This window comes from Trachurus japonicus, chromosome 3 (genome assembly GCF_045865225.1).
Source record: "Trachurus japonicus isolate A0001 chromosome 3, Traja_1.0".
Classification (NCBI taxonomy): domain Eukaryota; kingdom Metazoa; phylum Chordata; class Actinopteri; order Carangiformes; family Carangidae; genus Trachurus; species Trachurus japonicus.
In genome coordinates, this window is record NC_140909.1 from 14,609,696 (window position 1) to 14,628,490 (window position 18,795).

Consider the following 18,795-nt stretch of genomic DNA (forward strand, 5'->3'; position numbering starts at 1 on the left):
ACACACAGACTCAACAAAGGTCACCACAGCCTTATCAGTGGAGTAGACAAGCAAGATGGAGGAACTCAAATACAGAGGAAAGAAGAGAGAAGGGCGGCACAGGTAAAAATGAACCCTCTTTGTTGCCTCTAGTTCATTAAGTTGCGTTTCTCTTTCATTTAAGACGGCGACTGTTACAGATGAAAACCGAGGATAATAAGCTGAGTTTGAATACATATTAAATACATAATAAATGAAGTCCACTGTGTCCAGCTGCCACAATTTGGTCTCACTTAGCCTGCCTGATCAAATACTAGGGCTGGGACGATATGCTTTTCTCCCGATTCGATTCTTCTACGATTTTTTGGATGCCGATTCGATTTAAATTGCGATTCTACGATATTGCCGATTCTCTCGATTTTTAGTCGCATTTTTAACATTTATCTGCACACAAACACTGTAGGAGCCTATAAATTAACATACTCCATTATAAAATGAACTTAAACCCTTTTCAAAGCCTGTACTCTCTGTATGTAAAAGAGGCTAACAAATACACATTGCACAATATTTAAAAAAATTCAAAAAAAAATGTCAAAAATTCAAAAAAAAAAAAATTTCAAAAAAAAAAAAATCGATTTTTGAAAAAAAAAATCGATTTAAAAATCGTCAAAAAAGATATCGCGATATCTATGTGAATCGATTTTTTCTCCCACCCCTATCAAATACCACATTCAATGGGGTAGAAAAATGTATATAGCTGACACTTTCTTCCTAGGCAGCAAAAGTCCATCCTCTTCTCTGGTGGCTATGTCTTTACAGCTGTCTTTGTGAGATATATTTCACAATCATGGTATCTGTTGGCCTACAGCAGTTTGTATTCCGATTACAACTGGGATTAAAGCTTCCGTCAAATGATCTCTAGGCATCCTTAGAGAATGACTGCACTGACACTGTTCTATTAAGAAGAATGATCCAAAAACTCCTCCTCAACATTTTACCAGTTTGATCATCAGCTCCCAAAAACACTTTTTGGGGGGTCGTTATTGCCAAAGGACATTCGGCCAATCAGAAATTTCAAAGGTTCACTTTTTTGTTCACTGAGGAAAAAAGATATTATTCTTCGTGTGATATTATCTTACAGACACTACATTTGTTTACATTTGTGACAGATAAAGATCAGATCAAAAAAATTAAACAGAAATTAAACAATTTGTAGAATTTCTATAAAGAAAAAAAAACCTTTTGATGGAATCCCTATTGGGTTAAGATCTGGCCTCTAGATTAACTTTAACACTATACTACAAGATGGGAAAGAGCTAACTGTTCCATTACGGTGAATTAAAACATTGATAAAATAAATTATTAATAGAGGAGGTCACTGATTGATTGAAATATCTCACTAAGAACTATTATTATTGAATGTACTCCACAAATTCAGACAAAGTTGGATGCTGTCTGTATCTATAATAATGTCTTTATAATGGAAACCTCCTTTGTCATAGCTTAGGTTTAGTCTCAAGTCAGAAATGGCTGACTTATGTTCATCTACAACATGATCAGATCCAGTATGAAAATAGCTGTTTTGCACCGTCATCATTTCCAGAGAGAAAATAAGCAAAGGTTACACTGTTTGGCAACGATCACTACTTGATCACAGCGATTGACTGGAACTGGCAAAGGCGTACAGAGTTAGTTTATTTCCTTATTAGGGCCACTTTGGATTATTCTTTAACGAGCGATACAACCAAGTCAAAATTTTTCATACCATCAAGTGGTGAAGTTGTGTCTGACTGGCTGTAGCCATGAGACAGATTTAGAGACAAATACATTCATTGTGCATCTTTGAAACAGCCAGCTGCTGCACCTCCACAAGTTTATTAACCTCTTCATCATTATTAGGAGGATAATTGCTAAGGAGATAGATATTGGTAATGGATATAATTATGAATTTATTTGTCCAGTGATATTTCATAGTCATCAAGTACTGTATTAGTACCAGGTTTATATTAAGTATAATTTACAATTTGAGGAAACGGCTAATTTCCCTGGTGCACCACTGTGCTTCTCTTTATTGCTGTGGCTGATATCATCCCAACAGATACAAACTGCTGCTAAGGGAGTGCTGCTCCATTTAAAATGTTAAATACATGCTACAGTTTCAATCACATTCTGCATATTTATACGCCTTAAATCAAAAGACTGCAGGTGTTTTTGGCATCAGATTGCTTTTAATTCATTATATTAAGCAGTGATGTATTTAACAAAAAAGGAACACTTAAAAGGAAAACAAATTTCAATTAGGTATGATTATAAAATAACTTTTAATAGTGTCAGAAAAAGCGTACAGTGTCTGTATAGCCTAAAATAAACACACTGGTGTCAATGAAATCTAAATCTAAAGAGTTTACCATGGAGCTAGCTAAAATTAATTATAACAGGAACTGCACGGACAAATAAATACAAAAGTGTTATGATGGATGCCAGAAGGTCCAGAGAGCGTTTAGCAGGATTAAAGATCAATTTCTTTACTGGCATTGCTGTCCAGTGAGTGGATTAGGTAGCATCAGTGTTAGTATTCTGTGTTACACTTATCTATGTGACAAGGTACAAATTCCTACTCTATTATAATATAATTGGTATTGATTATTCAAATTAAAAACAGCCCAGCCTCCAACATTTTAAAAGCTTAGTCCTTCTAAAAAAGAGCAGCATCTCATGGTTAATTACATAATGACTACTTACGCATCACTGACAAAAAGAGTGCATTACTGTTCACACACACGTCTCATTTCACATACGTAAACAGTTTCTGCCAACATGAGTCGTGCCACACGGAGCAGCTACTGTATGCTCGAAGTACAAAACTGATAATATGATAGTTGCTATGGATAAGTCAAAGACCACGTGTGTTATCAATTCCTTGTCGAAAATCCAAACCGTCATAAATGACAATCAGCAAGCAACAGGGAGTGGCTGATAGATAATCAAAACATCCTAAGTTGTGTTTTCTGTGGAGGCTCACTCATCTATGATACCCGAGTATTAGAGTTCCTAGGTTGGATTATGACCCATACGTCATTTACCCTTATCTTTACTCTATTACCTTCCATCTCACAGCAACACAAATAAGCTGTGAACAACAAAGCACACTGACACACAAAATAAAAAAACTGACAATTATTTTAGAGTTATTTTATATGTCTATCAAGACCTGCAACAACAAAACTATCATTGTTATTTCTTTATACTATAATAACCTATATTTGGTCTTGGCTGCAGGCATCAATTCAATTGGTTTCACTAGCCTTCTGTCATGGATTTGCCATCTTGGTTCATTTACTTTGGTATAACTGTACTGGTAACTCATGATGGTTAATATACGTATGTCCATGTGTACATTTCAGGGATACATGGGATCCATTCCAGCTGAACCCAGTGGGAGCAGAGAAGGAATCTAAGAGAATATGTTTCCAGCTAGCCCAGTATCTGGTGGCTGTAATTGTGGGGATTGCCGTCTTGGCCAGTGCAGTCGTTGCCAAGGTAGGATAATCATTATATAGTACCCGTGTAATTGTCTACCTATAAATGAATGTCTATTCTATAGAAGGGAGTAATACTACGTAATACTATGGAGTTACTTTCTCTGGTTTCAGAGGGATAGAGCTTAAAGCAGATATCAGTGGCACGGCCGTTTCGGCTAATGCTGTGTTCAAGGCAGGCTTTTGAAACCGTAAGTTACAGCTTCAAGTCACAACTACGACTTGGTAGCGTTCCAGGTAACCCGTAGCTCGTGTTTTTACCGTCCTGTTGTCTGTGAAAGTTCCCTATAACGGCCACTCGTAACTTCCGACCCGTGAACTCGTACCAGATCGAACTGGTATGACTTCACAGGAAGGAAAAACACAAAGTACGAGTTTCCTTGAACGCACCATGAGTTAGCAGCCCCCGCCCTTGTCAGGCATCAATTGGTCCTCGTGCTACGTCACCACATTCACGCGCATCCCTTGGCTGCACACACAGCCCTTCATGCCGTTCTCTCCCCTCATTGGATAACACTTGTATCCCACAAGGAAAATTTTCTCCTCGGGTTACAGCAGAGCAGAGTGACGGAGAGACTCGTGTTTAGGCTGAAATACTTCATGTAAGTGATTGCTGACGGAAAATAGGACTATTTAGGACTTATATTAACAAAAACATTCCACTGATATCTGCTTTAAACTTTTGGGGTAAATTTTCACCTTAGGATCTTAGTCCTAGTCTTAGTAGGATCTTATAAGTGTGTGTGTTTGAGGCTGTTACTGTCTATTTAAGATTATGCAATTCACAGACAAGAAGGGAGACTGAAGCAAGTGTCAATCATTTAAAACCCTGTGATTGTTGCTGATCAAAACTGATGTATGATACATTTCTTTAATGGATACTTTAATTGTATAACTTTATGCAGCTGGCATCTGAGAGTTATTGTCCCTGAAATATTCGACCAACCCTCTGAAACTGAATGCTTTTAAAATAAATCTAAGCTACACTCTTAATGTTAGATAAATCAACTATAAATAACCACAAACACCAAAAGCAAAGCACATTTATTTATGCATTATTTAGACTGAATTGTTTTCAGTGCTGTGATTGTAGTTCATGTTCTATCAGGACTTAAACTGTTTACAAAAACGTGACTTATCTGTCATTACCCGTCTGTCCACAAAGTAACAAGAATAATATTCCTGCCCTTTATAATAGGGCAGGTCTTACTGTGCGTTCGCACCAAAAGCTTCCAAAGCACCAAAAACGCCGGAAGTCAATTCATTTTCAATGAGAGCCCGGCGACACTGAGCATCCAAAGCGTCAACAGGCGTCGCCGCGCTTCCAAAGCTTCCAAAGCTTCCAAAGCGTCACCAGACGAGAAGTTGAGCCAGGTTTAACTTTAGGGTAATTAGCTATGACGCGGTTCGGCGGCAACCTGTCAGAATAGAGATGTCCGTTGGCTGCCTTTTTTTTGTATTTCGGCTCCCCAATGACCAGCGCGATCGAACTTTGACGTCAGTCACCTGACGAGCGGCCAAAGCGGCTGAAAATATTTGCCGTTTTAGGAGCTGTCTTGTCTGACGCCCACCCTCGAGCGTTTTTGATGCTTTGGAAGCTTTTGGTGTGAACGCACAGTTACAATACTTGATCCCCTTGTACCCATCTGTCTCCCTTTGTTGCGTTATCTCTCACTGTTTGTGGATCTGTTTCCCTCTTTGAAGACGTCATCTCCATTTTTCTCTCTCAGTCTTGTGTTTGCTTCGTCTATCTCTGTGCTACTGTCCCACTCTCTTTCAGTTTTTAATTCTCCCCCTTTGGCCTTGCCTTTCATTCTGAGCCACAGTCAGTCTCAAAGAAATCATGTCCCTTGACACTACATTCTTCAAATGTAATAAAGAAATGTTTACTGCTTAACCTGACAAACTTCCTTATTGGGGTGACAATAAGACTATTGATTGCCCTTACTATCTACAGTAGATGTAGCCAGGGGGAGTTATTAAATCTTAGTCATATTTATATTGATAGTAGATGGAAGTATTGTCACAAAGAGGACTTTGATCCCTGCTGTGTACTTACTCACTGTCAACTCTTTTTTAACCCACTTTCAGTATTTTAGTGCTAAAGAAAATACAGAAAGAGAAACACATGAATTGTAAAGCTATTATGACTGAGCAAATCCTAAATCTACATTTAATCATGTCTCATATGTGCAGACTTTGTTTTTCTTGTAACATGCTGAAGTTGTTTTTCCAATCAGGGCTCTCTCTTGGTGTTGTCAACGCTGTCCAGTCCGGCCTCCATGCGCAGCCCAAAGGAAAAACAATTCTACATGCTGATGTTGGTTTTCTGTTTGGTTTGCCCCAACTTCCTGGTGTTTATGAAATCACTGTGGAGATGTGCCTTCAAGAGCTTCGTACAGCCCAACATGAGGACCATGTCGTTTGTATGTTCTTCTAAAGCAGACTTATCCATTATGTAAAATGTTTGCATGTGATTATACTGTAGAAAGATTGTTAAAATCAGAAGGATATAATGTAATGTGAAGTCTGCGTGTGCAAATTAGCACATTTTAACCATAGTATGTCAGTGGAAGATATCGTCATATTGTACTTAGTCACGGTGTACACAATGCACATCAATGAGAATGATGCTTCTTGTAGATTTTCAAAATTATGGCAGACAGGGAATAAACAATCTCCACATCTGCCTCTATCAATAGAGAAAATCGGCATAACATTGTTAAAAATAAAAGAGAGAAGGAATTAGATTCCCTCATTGTTAAGCCAATCCTAAACAAAGGTCAATTTATTCAACCACAAAAGTATGTGGACAGTTTGAGGTTTGGCCACAGCTACAATGTTTTGACTGCTTGGATCTGAAACTCCTTTAGAGATCCTTGAGAGCAGACCAGGTATCTCACTGAAACATAATTTAACATAATGGTGTCTTTGTGTCTCTTCCAGGTCTGTGCGATTGAGTGTCTGGTGTCTCTTGGCACCTCAGTCCTGGTGCTGGTCGTGATGCCTCAGTTTGACGTGTTAACTAATCTCTTCATCAGTGGAGGAGTCTGCATTGTCTCTGCCATTATGCAGATTGTGTTTAAACTACAGAGGGAAAAGTGGAAAATCATATTCCCAATTTGCTCCCTCATTCTTACAATTGCAGGTAACTCATTAATTGAAATCTGACAGTTTCTCTATTTCTAAAGTGCTTTGAGATCACGTCTGGTGAGAATTTACTTGACTTTACTCCCTAGCCTTAACAAGTCACTGCTGCATAAAAGCATAATGACATTTACCTTTAAAAGACTGTTTGCTCAAATTTAATATTTAATAGCCACATTGATCCATATACAAAACTGGGACTATAATAGTGAGGGTAAAAGGGGATGACAGTTTGTTTTTCTCTTCTTCCCACAGCAAACATGCAATAATTTGATTCATACTGATGCACTCTCACTTGTTTTGAACACATTTCAGTCATAGTCTGTGCCCTCAGGTTTTTGACTGAACTGAGGTGTCTCTCTAATTATAAGCCCTGTCATTTCTTCCCATTGTTAAACAGAACCATCTGGTGCAGTAAATCTGCCATCCTAATTATGACAACTGTCTCTGAAGAATGATGCAAGATCTACTAACTAGCATAACAACTCTGACAGGCTGTGATGTGAGCAGTCAGAAACTCGTTTCTCATAGGTTGCAAGCTTGAGGTTTCATGGAGGAGAAACACTTCAATAGCTAAAAATGTGTCTATTCTCCAAGAAACTACATTTAGCACAGTGGAGTCACAAGCAGGGGGCCATCCAAAATATGTCACTGTCATTGTGACACCAGAGTTCACATCCACAGTCCCATCTTATTTAAGTTAAGCAAAGATTTGTTAAGACTAGGGAAAGGTTGGAGTTTCATTTAAATGTGAATGTAACTTAACTTCTCTTTTTCTGTAATTAATCAGACCATAATCTGTCCCTATATAACCATATCCCAATTGTGTTTTCACAAAATCACACTCTTCTTTATAACTTATTATGCAAATGTACTTTATATTAAAATAATCTCAGGGATATCTGGACTGTGTAATTTATTGTCCAGTCACCAGCTGAAGTTGTCCCTAGTTGTCAAAGAACAGAACTAACCAACGAACTTACCAACTGCCTCACTACTTCACCAACTAACCAACTACCTACCTACCTAACAGGTTACTGCCTCGTGGGACTCGACTACTATGTCCGTATATCATTATATGTGGACAGACAGAGTGCCGACTGCTTCATCTATGTTGGAATTGGAATTTTCTCTTCACTTCTGATCTCCCTTTGTTGGTGGGAAAATCCACTGCAAGCTACTAACAGCATGCAGGTCCAGTATTTTCTATAATGTGTTATTTATATTCTTTTTTCACTGCAACAACAGAACTACTACTAATCAGTCACAATATAATATTGTAAGAGAACTGACTAACTTATTATTAAAAAATGCTTTCTCTTTCAACTTTGTAATGTTTTGTAATTGTACTGCCCACACAGCCAACTATGTTTTTTTGTTTGTTTTTTTCATGTCTTCTGATTCAGCTTCAAGTGAACATCCATTTTGGGTTTACATCTGGATAATAGTGACTTGACATTAACTGTGAGAGTCTTTTCCTTCCTTCCTGCAGGATACATTGTCAGAACTGGACGGTTTCAGGGACTTTGTGTTTGTCATCAGCAGCATTCTGAGGATACTTGTGATAGGTAATTATCTGCCAAAAATGTCTGTATCAACACACAAGACTCAAAAGTCACGGTTACAGAAACACACACACAAACACACACTCTTGAAATGTATTGTCAATGTCAACAGCCAATGTCAATGCGTTTTGCTTTGCTGAGACGGTGAAAATGTAATTTCCAACGTTCACCATGAGAAGAACTCTTGCTATTTAAAATCAGTACACTTGACTTCATGCTAATCAGTTTGAACATATTATTTGTTTTTGTTAGTATTTGTGTATGTATATTTATACTGTTTATTATATTACCTTTTTACATCAACATTTCTTTTTGTAGGTGGCGTGTACCTACTATACAACGTGTTTTTTCAGGAGTCTATCATCTGGCAGGACTTTAATCTGAAGGCAGAGGACTGGGAATTACTGCAAATAGGACTGGTGCTGTTTTTCTTACAGGTAGGAAGGGGAAAGACAGAATAGACAAATTTCCCATCAGGACAATTAAGTCTATCCTATTCTATCCTGATAGCAGTCATAAAGAGAAAGTATACAGCATAAAGTACAATATAACCTTGTCTTCCTCTATTTGGCTTGAAGATACACAAATTGCATTGCTCTTTATGTACTTAAAGGCCACACAGAGTTGTAGCAACAAATAGCTAAACTGCACGTAAGCACATGTTCAGGAGTCCTATGAGAACCCACAAGAGTGCATGAAATGCCCCACAAGAGAACTTGAAGCGGAGCCAACAAGAGCTATGCTTTCCAGACATGAGCAACACATGCCATGAACAGTTCATCATCACATCTTAATTAATGGCACCTCATGGAAATCAGATAAACTGCAGCTCATTTACATGAGCAGTCCTAGCAGCTGCTAAACTTAAAATTTTCATTTGTGACAATGAATTGCTAATAAATATTTCCTATGTCTTCTGTCCTGTCTCAGGCCTTCTGCTCAGCAGCATGCCATTGGTTTGGGGTGGTGGCCTGTAAAATTCATGCAGTCAGGATGAGTTTTGCACTGCCAGTATGTTGCACAGGACCTGCAGTGCTCATGTTGGGCCTGATACTTTTCATAACCCAGGCAGAAAAATTGGACGGAGCAGATGTGGGAAACATCCCAGGTACACTTTATAATATAAAACCAATGAACATTTTTTTGTTATTGCTTTACTTCGAATGTACAGTGTAGTGCAACGCTTCAGTGATTCCCCTACCATTTTTGTTTATATACGCCAAATACCGTCAATTTTATAATCATTAAAAAATAATCACTTGGATCTGGGAGCCTTTGAGCTGTACTGCCGGCTTTCCTCTCCAGTATTTCAATTTCCAATTTGCACAGTTTAACTTGCACCAACACACCAAAACATAAAGATATGTTTCCATTGCAGCATTTTGTGAAAGCTTAGCCTTCCTGAGCCACAAGAACACAACCCCTCTAGTCTTACTTGAGATTACCAGGAGTATCTGTCGGACTTCTCTTAACAGGTATGTATGAGTGAGTGAGTACAACACAGCTTCTGTGCTTCAGCCAACATTTTAAACTAACACAAAATCCAAAGTATTTGGTAATCTGCAAGGGGCGTGTGACGTCAGTCCGACTTCCCATTTCTCTGACTTCCTATTTCTCCGACTTCTACGACCATACATTTCTATATTTTTGCTCCCATTAGTCCGACTTCCCATTTCTCCGACAACCCCAAAGTCCGACTTCCCATTTCTCCGACCACACATTTCTATATTTTTGCGTCCATTAATCCGACCTCCCATTTCCTTGATTTAAGTATGCCCGGTGCTCCGACTCCCAGTAATTACGACAGTGTATTAGCCCGACTAATCCGGCCCAGAAGCACCCCTAAACCAGGCTCTACAAACACTGGTGCGCATCATGCCACGTAGCAATGGCACTCATCGCTCATTATTAATAATAGCCTACTGCACAACTGAAAATATTGTAGCGACCCCGCATGTTCTTGTTATGATGTTTAAGTTATGTGATTTCATCGCTGTAGCCTACTGTATGTCCTCTGTGTGTGTGTGTGTGTGTGTGTGTGTGTGTGTGTAGGTGAGTGAGTGAGTGAGTGAGGGAGGAGGAGCAGAGGAAGAAGTGTCTTTTTTTCTTTCCGCCTATCACCTGTTTGATGAGGGAGTGATGTTCTTAATCTCAACAAATAAACTATCAAGTCACACACAAAACTGACACACATGATAAACAAACAGAACAAGTTAACCTGTGACCTTCAGCACCACGGACAGCGCCGCGGAGAAGCTGCAGCTGTGAGCGTCTGGGCTTAGGGCCTGGGGCCTCATTTATCAAAACTGTAAGTAAGCAGTGTAAAACTGCTACTAAATTTTTGCTTAGGCCTATGGCGAAAAGACGAAAATGGCGTACACCCAAAATATTAACACCTTTTTCAGATCTATCAAACTGTGCGTACGCACAACTCTCCGCAATTTCTCTTTGATAAATCACACTGGACCCAAGAATGGTGCGCACGTGAACACACCACATATTCCGCCCCCGGAACGTCTAGACAACCATATCAGCACGTGCATATTAATTAGCCATGTGCGCTCTGTGGAGCGGCAACAAAGTGACAACGAAGTAACAAAGTGACAACAAAGACAACGGGCGGAGGGCGGAGGGCGGGGGAAAGAAAGCGAGATATAGGGCGACATCGGGCAATTAATCAGTCAGAAAAATGATCTTGCATTTTAATAAGATACAATAAAAACAAAAACCTCCCAAATCTCAACAAAAGTGAGCAGAAAGAAGAATAATCTTATGTCGAATCTGCCCCTTTATCCCAGGAGAGAGAGAGAGAGAGAGAGAGAGAGAGAGAGAGAGAGAGAGGTTATGTCAGATGAATTAGTCCTCTAACAAACTACAGTTTGACTTGTCAGTAGTTTTTCCAGTAGGATGTAGTTAACGGGCAGGGGTCTGGGTTGTTTACTGCTCCACAAAATGACACAAACAGGAAAGCCGGTGGTGAAAAAAAAAGAAAGGAGGCAAACACATAACATTCGTCTCGAGCCTCTCCAAACTGACCCAGAGCCGGTCCCGTCCAAAATCGGAATTCTGGATGGTCGGATTTAGCCCTGGTCGCAATATAGGGATTATTTTAGTCGAAGCAGTGGGCAGTCGACCCAATGGGTCTAGAAAAGTCGGATTAATGGATAGTCGGAGAGATGGGCCGTCGGACTTTTGGGTGGACTGACGTATGCTCCCCATCTGCAAGCATCTATGTACTCGTATTTTGACCTGAATGTTTATTTATTATTATACAGCCACTACATGCAATGGCCTTTTGCAATGCTGGCACTGGAGGGAGTGTGTATGTGGTTAGGCTTCGTCACATGTACCTACTATGTCTGGAAGATCAAGGTAACACACGCACACACAAACTACCTGTAAGATTTGATATTAGTGAAGATGATAAATTGTTTTCTTTGTAGTTTGGACAAACACAAACTCCCTCTATGTTTCACAATGTCTTAGGTCCAGCGTATTGAGAGAACATCTCAGCTCTTTGTTCGCCGACTCTATGAATCTGCTTTCATTGACCTGTCTCTGCTACTCAACACCAAGATGAAGGTGCCACGAGCCAAAAACCAAGAGAGGTAAGATGCAGAGGAACAGTCAGGATTACTTTATCGTTTATCACATAATGACACTGTATACACAGTGCATGCAACTACCAGAATTGAAAACTTTTTGCACTACAAAAGGTTTTGAGTGTGTGATTATTACTGTCTGAAATCATTGGCATAATGGGACTGCAACATTCACCAGCCTCCGCAAACTATTACATTTTCCTTGAATGTTGAGATTTGTGTGTTAACATTTTCTCCCATCCCCTATCTTCTGATCAACAGCCAGGATGAGGTACAGAACTGTGTGATCTACCTTTGTGCCACAATGTGGCATGAGACCTATGATGAAATGCTGAAGATTCTCACCTCCATGTTCAGGTTTGACACAGTCGCTGCAAATCGTGTGTACCGGTTTCACTATAGGATATGGGTTTAATTATTTTTCTTAACTTAAGTGCAGCTAAAAAATGTTTCCGCTCATTTCCACTGGTTTAAACTCTCATCTTGCTGTAGTGATGTCAAAGTCTAGGGTGTGGCAGTACAAGGGTCACTTCTAGTCAGTGTCCACTGTACTGTATCTGTTCATGACTTTAGACATAAAAGATGTTTAAAACACTAAACAAATTTAGATTATCCTACCATTTCATTTAATGCTTTGACAGTTAGTAGAGGAGAAAAGAGTAATCAGTATCTCATAGGCATCTGCAGTGTTGTTACTGTCATTTGTCTTTTCAGACTGGACCGTTATCGAGGCGATCCAAAGGAGGAACATAATGACTGTTTTGACTTTGAATGTCACGTTTATGTGGACGATGCCTTCATGACTGAAAAGGAGACAGGAAAGAGGCTGGTTAACGAATATGTTGACGACTTGATCCGTGTTGTCATAGAGGTTTATAGGTGAGATTATATATTATTACTATCTAACTACATACATTTCTATTATGTCTGTCTTTCTAACCAATCATCTAACCATTCAGGGTGTTTACCAACAAAGAGCCAGATGATGTGTCAATCATTGAGGCTCCTTACGGTGGCAGGCTGATGTTTGTTATGCCAGAAGGCAACATGCTTTATGTTCACCTGAAAGACAAAAGCCTCATCAGGAACAAGAAAAGATGGTCACAGGTATGAAGCACTAATCATGTTTTGAGGATGATGTTACACTGGAAAAGAGTATGCTGTCATAAAACTCATTTTTAAAAATCACAATACATATTAAGTTGGCATCCAAGTATCATAACAATCCCATTTGTGGATTTCCACACTAAGGGTTGTATAAATGTTGGGACTGAAACACATGCAGATTGCATTTAATTTTAATTATGATGTGATTGGGAGCTGAAGCCAAGAAGACAGACTCCTGTACTGAGGAATATGATTTGTAGCCTGGGGTGTGTGAGCTGTGATGCAATGTACACTAAGTTGTGACATATCAAAAAGTAACTGCAGCTCTTTCATATTACATTACAATTTTAATTTATTGGACAACCCTAATTCATATATATGACTTTCAGATTATGTATCTGTATTATCTCCTCGGCTGGAAGGGCTACATCGTCAAGAACCCTCAGAAGATCCCTGTAAGGCTATCCTGCATTTTGTGTGAAATACATGTTCATGTTTTGACAGTAAGCATATAAAATACCGATTTATCTTGTTGCAGCGCCCGAACAACCTGTCCAGAGCCAGTTTGATCTCTTTGGATGGCGAGAGTTTCCTGTTGCCTCAGTATGATAACGACAACAAGAGAAAATTCATTTCAGATGACAACACATATATCCTGGCTCTGGACGGAGACACCGACTTCCAGCCTAAAGCTGTGATTCTGCTTGTGGACAGGTCAGTGACAGAAAAGTTAACCCACTGACTTGTACTATTGTAACTCAGGACTAAGATATTTTTCCACCATCAACAGATTACTGATGGACAGTAAATGCTTAAGATAGTTTTGTCAGTTATTCACCCACTATTACGTAAACCTTTTTTCTTTTTTTTTAACATGTTGATTGACAGGTTGAGAATGTATGACAATGTAGGTGCAGCATGTGGCAGAATCCATCCGACTGGTATGGGTAAGTACTTTTTTTTTTTTTTTAACTGATCATGAATTTATTCTGCAGCTGCTACTTGAGCTAGTACAGAGTAACATCACCAAAGGCCATAGCAGTGCATCTATGAATAGGACTAAAATAATGTCCTTAAATGGTAAATGTGACTTTAAGTCACAACATATACCATTTGTAACACCACATTTCTACTAGGGGTGGGCAAAAATATCGATATGGCAATACGATATCGATATTCAATATTTAAATATCGATTTTTTTTTTTAAATCTCAACATTTTTTTTTTTTTTCAAATAAATCATGTTTCAGACATAAATCCAGTACGACTTTCGCACCTCTGCTCCGCGAGGTGTCACTGTACTGCTACCTTAGACAGTGTGTTGTACATGCAAATATGTTGTTGTAACTTGCACTTGTATAAAATGGCATGGATAATTTGAATTACATTGTTTTGACTCAGTTTGTCCCATAAATTCTCACTATCATCTGATGAACATACAACTCGGATTTTAAGATGCATAATGCCTTTTACATTTTTCAGTGAACTATGTAGAATATCGCAATATATCACAAAATTTGGATATCGCAATATCGTATCGTATCGTGACTCAAGTATCGTGATGCGTATCGTATCGTGAGGTCCTTGGCAATACCCACCCCTAATTTCTACATCACTAATAGTTGGTTCATACATGGGTCTGTTGGTTGCTGAGATGCAAACTATATTAATTGGACTGTATTTTGCGGCACTAACATTAAATCATTATTATATAAATCGATATAAAGTGTCACAACACAAGTCTTACCTCCTCATACAGTTAAAAAAATAAGTCAGTTTTTCTTTAAAGCTAAATAAGAAAAAAAGTTTGGGAGAGGGGCTAGTTAAATGTCTGTGTAATGGACTGGTCCAGTCCATAAATCAAGTGTATTCTCTCATTATCTTGTGATTTTTGCTAATTTTTCCCTCCATTTCTCTTTGTCACTGTGTCTCTGTGACTTCTGTCTGCTCATTAACATGTCCGTCTTCTGTCTCAGGGCCCATGGTGTGGTACCAGAAGTTTGAGTATGCAGTAGGCCATTGGCTACAAAAGACAGCAGAACACGTGTTTGGCTCCGTGCTGTGCAGTCCTGGATGTTTCAGTCTGTTCAGAGGGTCGGCCTTAATGGATGACAATGTTTTAAAGAGATACACAACAACTGCATCAAGAGCGGTAGAATATGTGCAATATGACCAAGGTTGGCACACAGACGCTCACATGCAACAGACATTTTTACCTCTACATACTTTTATCTGTTCAACTTTCTTCTTTGAGTGTTCTTGTAGGCTTTAACACATTTTCTATCTGTTTATATACTTTTCTAGGGGAGGACCGCTGGCTGTGTACTTTGTTACTGCAGCAAGGATGGCGTGTCGAATACAATGCTGCCTCAGATGCATACACCAACTCACCGCAGGAGTTCAAAGAGTTTTACAACCAGAGGAGACGTTGGGGACCCTCTACACTGGCCAATACACTGGACCTTCTGCACAGGTTAGTGATATCTATTTTAGAAGTAGTAGTGGTTCATTACAAAGCTAGCAACTGAATTAAAATGCTAATCTCAATTTGACATCCTGATTTTATCCATACGGTTTCATATTCAGAGGAACAATCACTTCATGTTTACTATTGCTCTATGAAAGGCACATCGTATTCAAATACACTCTTTTGTGCTGGACTTAACCTATAGTGGTGGAGAGACAGTGAAGAGAAACTCATCCATCTCAAGGCTTTACATCCTATACCAGATGTTCACAGTTGGTTCCTCCATCCTTGGTCCAGCATCTGTGACACTCATGATAGCAGGTAGGTTCTGGTCTAGTTTATTATTGTACCAGTCCTTTGTTACTGGCGGTCAATTAATGACTACAGTGATTGTAATTTTCTCGCAGTTTCTGCATCTCATATCTTCTTCTGTTCAATGATTCCCTTTACCCCAATTGTTATGGGTCCAACAGTCTGTTTACATGACCTATAATGGGTTACCAAAAAACTGTTATTTCTCATCGTGTTATCATTTTTTGCCTCAAAACAAAATCCTGAACATTTCCTTCAAAACCTTGCAGTATCTTCCCAACAACACTGTTGTGCTGGAAGTTAAGTTTTTCCCCATGAAGCTATGATGTGCAGTTTTCTATTCAAAACTACTGTTATAAAACAACTTTGAAGAGCAGTTACTACAATTACTGCAGGGATGATGTGTTTCAATAGGCTTCACACACTTTAATTTTCCAGGAAATTTCATCTTATCATGAAAACACGTGAACACTTGAACACGTGAGATGATTTCAGATGACCCTTTGGCAGGGTTGCCAACCTTTGGTCCTGGGCTGGAGTGAGATTCTGTTGGCGGGGGGGGGGTTGTCTATAATAATAATAATAGTTATGTTTATTGTAGTTTTTCTCTCTGTCTCTCTCTCTCTCTCTCGCACACACGCACACACACACACACACACACATTATACCTGCAAACTGAGTAGGCTAGAGGTGTAATAGGTGACAAAATACGTATATCCCTCTAGGGGGGTCTGGGGGCACCCCCCCAGGAAAAAATTGTGATTTTAACATGTATTTGTAGCATTCTGGTGTACTCTGAGAAGAAAATAAAGGGAAAACACAACATTTGCTTCAGATAAGAGGGAAAAAAGCAGATCTGTGGTTCCTATCATTGTATGGCTGGAGTGTATGAAACTGGTCTAGTGGGGAGCTGTGGCTTTTGGCCTGGACCAGCCTATTGAGCCTATTAATATATGAAAGGACAGAACAGACATGTCCTGTTCAGTCTTCTACTACAGCCTGATGATACAAGTCAGGTCCTGAAATGTGTGTTTCTCTTCTGTAATAAACATTCTACATACCCATTCGGAGTTTGCAGGTATGGCCCACGTGCATGCATGCGCAGTTGCGCACAGACGTACACACAGACGTACACACAGACGTACACACAGACGTACACACAGACGTACACACAGACGTACACACAGACGTACACACAGACGTACACACAGACACACACACACACACACACACACACACACACACACACACACACACACACACACACACACACACACACACACACACACACACACACACACACACACACACACACACACACACACACACACACACACACACACACACACACACACACACACACACACACACACACACACACACCTCTGTTGCTGCGCTGTCTCTCTCTCCTCTGCTCTCTGGACTGAGCTGCCTGGCTGTACTTTTGTGCTACCCAGTCTGCATCTTGATTTTATAGTTTTCAACGGACTGGCCCAACCAGCCCGACCGCAGGCGTCAGTTCGAGCCGCGTTCAGTCTGAAAACATAACTCGGTCAGGTCAGGTTGTGTCTCGGGCTTCGCTCTCTCCCTTTTTTGTTTGGCCATCGGATTCGGACCAAGTCGGGTCCAGGCTTCAGCACCGTGCCGCTGTTGGGGGGGGGGGGGTAGCGGATCGACAACTCCCCGTCCTACTGTGCTGTGATCACAGGCTTGAGCAGCCGTCCAATCGACACGCGGATAAGCATCACGCACACCAATCAGAGAGCCTATTGATGAGTGTCAAAGCTTGCTTTAAATTTTTTTTTTTTTTTTTGCCAAATCGCTTGATTTTGGCGTGAGAATTGTTTGAGTGGCGTGAGAGCGTGAGACAGGACCTAAAAGCGTGTGACACACGCCAGATGCGTGAGAGTTGGCAACCCTGCCCTTTGGCCCTGTGGTTACAACAGTTTATGACACTGATTGGGGTATTGACAACAAGTTAATCATAGCATCACACAGTATGTTTAGGAAACAAAAACTTAATGATCTACCTATTTCTGTGGTGTATGTGGTTATTATGTGGACTCGAGCAGCTCCTATTTTGGGATTCTGGTCATACTGTAAATTACCATTGGTTGTGATAATAATGGATATGGACTTGAAATGCATGACTTTTTGTCCCTTCACCAATGAGTACCTGCATCTGCATATTATTTTTCCTCTTGTCTATTTGACCATCTCTGTCTTTGTCTATGTATTTTCCTAACAGGTGCTTTCCAGTTTGTCTTCAAACTCACTGGCACACTTTCCATCGTCATTGCAAGCATTCCTCCTGTGTTCTACATCATCATCTGTTTTCTAGTCAAGTCCGATAATCAAATTGTCATTGCTGGTATTATGAGTGTTCTGTATGCATTCCTCATGACTGCATCCCTCTTCTCCATCATCGGTATGTAAAAAAAAAAAATTACTTAATTTTACTGACATTTTTTTGTAAGAATCTTTTAAACCATTAAATGCACATGCATGTATCACCTTCCCTTTTTAGGTGACATGGTGGTTCAAGAAACCTTCCTGACACCTACTGGCATATTTTTGGTTTCTATGACAATCATGTACATGGTGACTGCTATACTACACCCAGAGGAGTTTGGTATGGTTATATAATCTCATTATAAAGATAATTTTCACATTTTCACATCACGTTATGTTGTATTACCCATTCTATGTTATGCTATAATATGTTAACTGTGTGTCATGTTATTCAAATTACCTTATGTTACATTACGTTATTTTATTTTCTTCCACAGGAATGATTTTGTATGGTCTGATGTATTTCATCTGTATCCCCAGTGGATATCTCCTTCTGACCATCTACTCACTGGTTAACATGGACAATGTGTCCTGGGGCACGAGAGAAACCAAGTAATGCGCTGATCTCATTATTGATTCATCTATTAAATTCCTTAATTTTTAAAATACAGTGATATTTAAAATATGCAGCAAATCCCCCAATTTACAAATCAAATCATCAATAAATCCTTCTCCAATCCTTTAACTGAGCTGATTAAGTGGTTTCAGCACTAATGGCATTAGTG

At 39.6% G+C, this 18,795-nt stretch overlaps 1 protein-coding gene across 1 annotated transcript in view; it reads left to right on the forward strand.

The window, feature by feature from the left end:
- chs1 (chitin synthase 1) overlaps positions 1–18,795 on the forward strand; it is a 26,336-nt gene continuing 7,541 nt past the window's right edge. Inside the window, exons 1-23 of the mRNA XM_085763349.1 lie at positions 1–102; positions 3,384–3,519; positions 5,759–5,944; positions 6,465–6,666; positions 7,699–7,859; positions 8,158–8,233; positions 8,549–8,667; positions 9,161–9,338; positions 9,609–9,705; positions 11,506–11,602; positions 11,717–11,838; positions 12,094–12,189; positions 12,547–12,711; positions 12,792–12,939; positions 13,329–13,394; positions 13,478–13,653; positions 13,828–13,886; positions 14,916–15,116; positions 15,244–15,412; positions 15,612–15,727; positions 17,967–18,146; positions 18,246–18,350; positions 18,508–18,622. Coding sequence (XP_085619475.1) covers positions 56–102; positions 3,384–3,519; positions 5,759–5,944; positions 6,465–6,666; positions 7,699–7,859; positions 8,158–8,233; positions 8,549–8,667; positions 9,161–9,338; positions 9,609–9,705; positions 11,506–11,602; positions 11,717–11,838; positions 12,094–12,189; positions 12,547–12,711; positions 12,792–12,939; positions 13,329–13,394; positions 13,478–13,653; positions 13,828–13,886; positions 14,916–15,116; positions 15,244–15,412; positions 15,612–15,727; positions 17,967–18,146; positions 18,246–18,350; positions 18,508–18,622 — 3,017 coding nt within the window. The 5' untranslated portion in view covers positions 1–55. The remainder of the gene's footprint in view (positions 103–3,383; positions 3,520–5,758; positions 5,945–6,464; positions 6,667–7,698; positions 7,860–8,157; positions 8,234–8,548; positions 8,668–9,160; positions 9,339–9,608; positions 9,706–11,505; positions 11,603–11,716; positions 11,839–12,093; positions 12,190–12,546; positions 12,712–12,791; positions 12,940–13,328; positions 13,395–13,477; positions 13,654–13,827; positions 13,887–14,915; positions 15,117–15,243; positions 15,413–15,611; positions 15,728–17,966; positions 18,147–18,245; positions 18,351–18,507; positions 18,623–18,795) is intronic.